This window comes from Hipposideros armiger, unplaced genomic scaffold (assembly GCF_001890085.2).
Source record: "Hipposideros armiger isolate ML-2016 unplaced genomic scaffold, ASM189008v1 scaffold_1069, whole genome shotgun sequence".
NCBI lineage: Eukaryota > Metazoa > Chordata > Mammalia > Chiroptera > Hipposideridae > Hipposideros > Hipposideros armiger.
This window is the reverse complement of record NW_017732419.1, coordinates 410,331-412,105: the sequence shown is the minus strand read 5'-3', so window position 1 is coordinate 412,105 and position 1,775 is coordinate 410,331. Positions and strand designations below refer to the sequence as shown.

The 1,775-nt window shown below is 44.2% G+C and overlaps 1 protein-coding gene across 1 annotated transcript in view; it reads left to right on the top strand.

Moving 5' to 3' along the window:
* TP53INP1 (tumor protein p53 inducible nuclear protein 1) overlaps positions 1–1,338 on the top strand; it is a 14,811-nt gene extending 13,473 nt beyond the window's left edge. Inside the window, exon 4 of the mRNA XM_019632034.1 lies at positions 1,163–1,338. Coding sequence (XP_019487579.1) covers positions 1,163–1,179 — 17 coding nt within the window. The 3' untranslated portion in view covers positions 1,180–1,338. The remainder of the gene's footprint in view (positions 1–1,162) is intronic.
* The last annotated feature ends 437 nt before the right edge of the window (positions 1,339–1,775 follow it).

Sequence of the window (1,775 nt, the reverse complement as noted above, 5' to 3'; positions counted from 1 at the left end):
ACGGTATGTGGAATGAAGTGGGCGGGCATCGGGAGGCCACTATGGCACGGGGCAAGCACTATGGGCAGTCTATCTGAAGTGTACCTGGCGTATGACCCCCCACTTGGAGGCATATTTTTCAGGGCCAAAAAATCGTCTTATACGCCGGCAAATACGGTACATAAACACACTGAAAGGAAAAGGGAAGAAAAAAACTAACCTAAGTAACTGGAAATCAGTATTTTGACTGGCTAGGACACAAAAAGAACTGTGCACAAATACACGAATTAGTAAATCTGTCTCTCTCAGAGGTATGAGTTCGCAATTCTGTCATTATTTTATGTGTACACTAGGACTGAACAAATGATAATGAGAGCCAGGTGTGGCGGACACCCTAAAGGGGACTCCTAGTGATTCACAGCTTCTCATTCCTTCCCCTTCAGTGAAGGCTGCCCCTGTGACTGCTTCTAACCAACAGAATATGGCAAAGGTGATGGGATGTCACTCCTTGATTAGATTACATTATAAGGCCAAGGTGGGGATTTTGCATATGTAATCAAGGCCCTAATCAGTTGACTTCAAGATCAAAAGAGATTCTTCTGGCTGGGACTGACAAATCAGGCAAGACTTTGAAAGAGAGTCTAGAGACCATGGACTTGAAGCAGTAGACTCTTTCATTGCTGGATTTGTAAAAACAAGCTGCTATGAATTCACAGCCACAAGGAAATCAACCTGTCCATAACCTGAGGGAGCTTGGCGGCAGGCCTCCTCTGTAAAGCTCCAGATGTGAAAGCACCAGAGAACCCAGTTGTGCTGTGCAGACTCTGACCTACAGAAACTCACAGAGAATAAAGGAGGGTCGTTCTAAGACACTGAATATGCTAACTTATGCTACATTGAAAACTAATTACACTGTCAGAGAAAAGTTATAACTAAGGAAGTGGGAAAACTAGCATGAGTTTTATGGTGTTAAAATGGAATGGGGGTATTGGGGTGAACATAATTTTAATATACAGATGGATGTTGAAACAAATATAAATGTATGTGTTAACGTGTGTACACACACACACACACACACACACACACACACACTTCACACACTTCATTAAATGCCTATGAGAGTAGCAGTGATAACCCCTAGCACGCAGATCTTGGTTCCTAAATACTATTTCTCCATTAATAGGAACCAGAGCTCCTTGAAGATGTTCATTCTCGGGCTGTGCAGGAAATACATAAGATGATCTTGGAAATCTTGTGGAGCCAGAAAATAAAGAAGCACTTGAAAAGGATGGGAGCATGTCAAAAAGACACAGGAACCAACTGATTCAGCTCTAATGGTGAAAAGCTGGAATAACTTGAACAACAAAATAAAAATCATACTGAATTATTACTCATAGAATGAAATAAATACCCATGACTCTATATTGATAAATAAGTGGGAGAGAAGCGTGAATTCTTCTTTATAGAAGAGTTCCAATTAAGTGGAGCAAAGGAAATATAAAAATCACCTTTAGGGGGCCAGCCGAGTGGCTTGGTTAAGAGTTGGCTTGGGAGTGTGAGCTCTGAGCAGCAGGGCTGCCGGTTCGAATCCCACATGGGCCAGTGACACTGCACCCTTTACAGCTAAGACGGTGAACAACAGTTTGACCTGGAGCTGGGCTGCCGTGAGTCGCCAGCGATGGCGTAGGCTGCAGTGGGCTGCTGTAAGCTACTGTGAGTGGCCGGCAGCCAACGTGAGCTGCTGTGAGCCACCATGAGCAGCTGTCCAATGGCAGGCAACTGATCGGCCTCAGCCG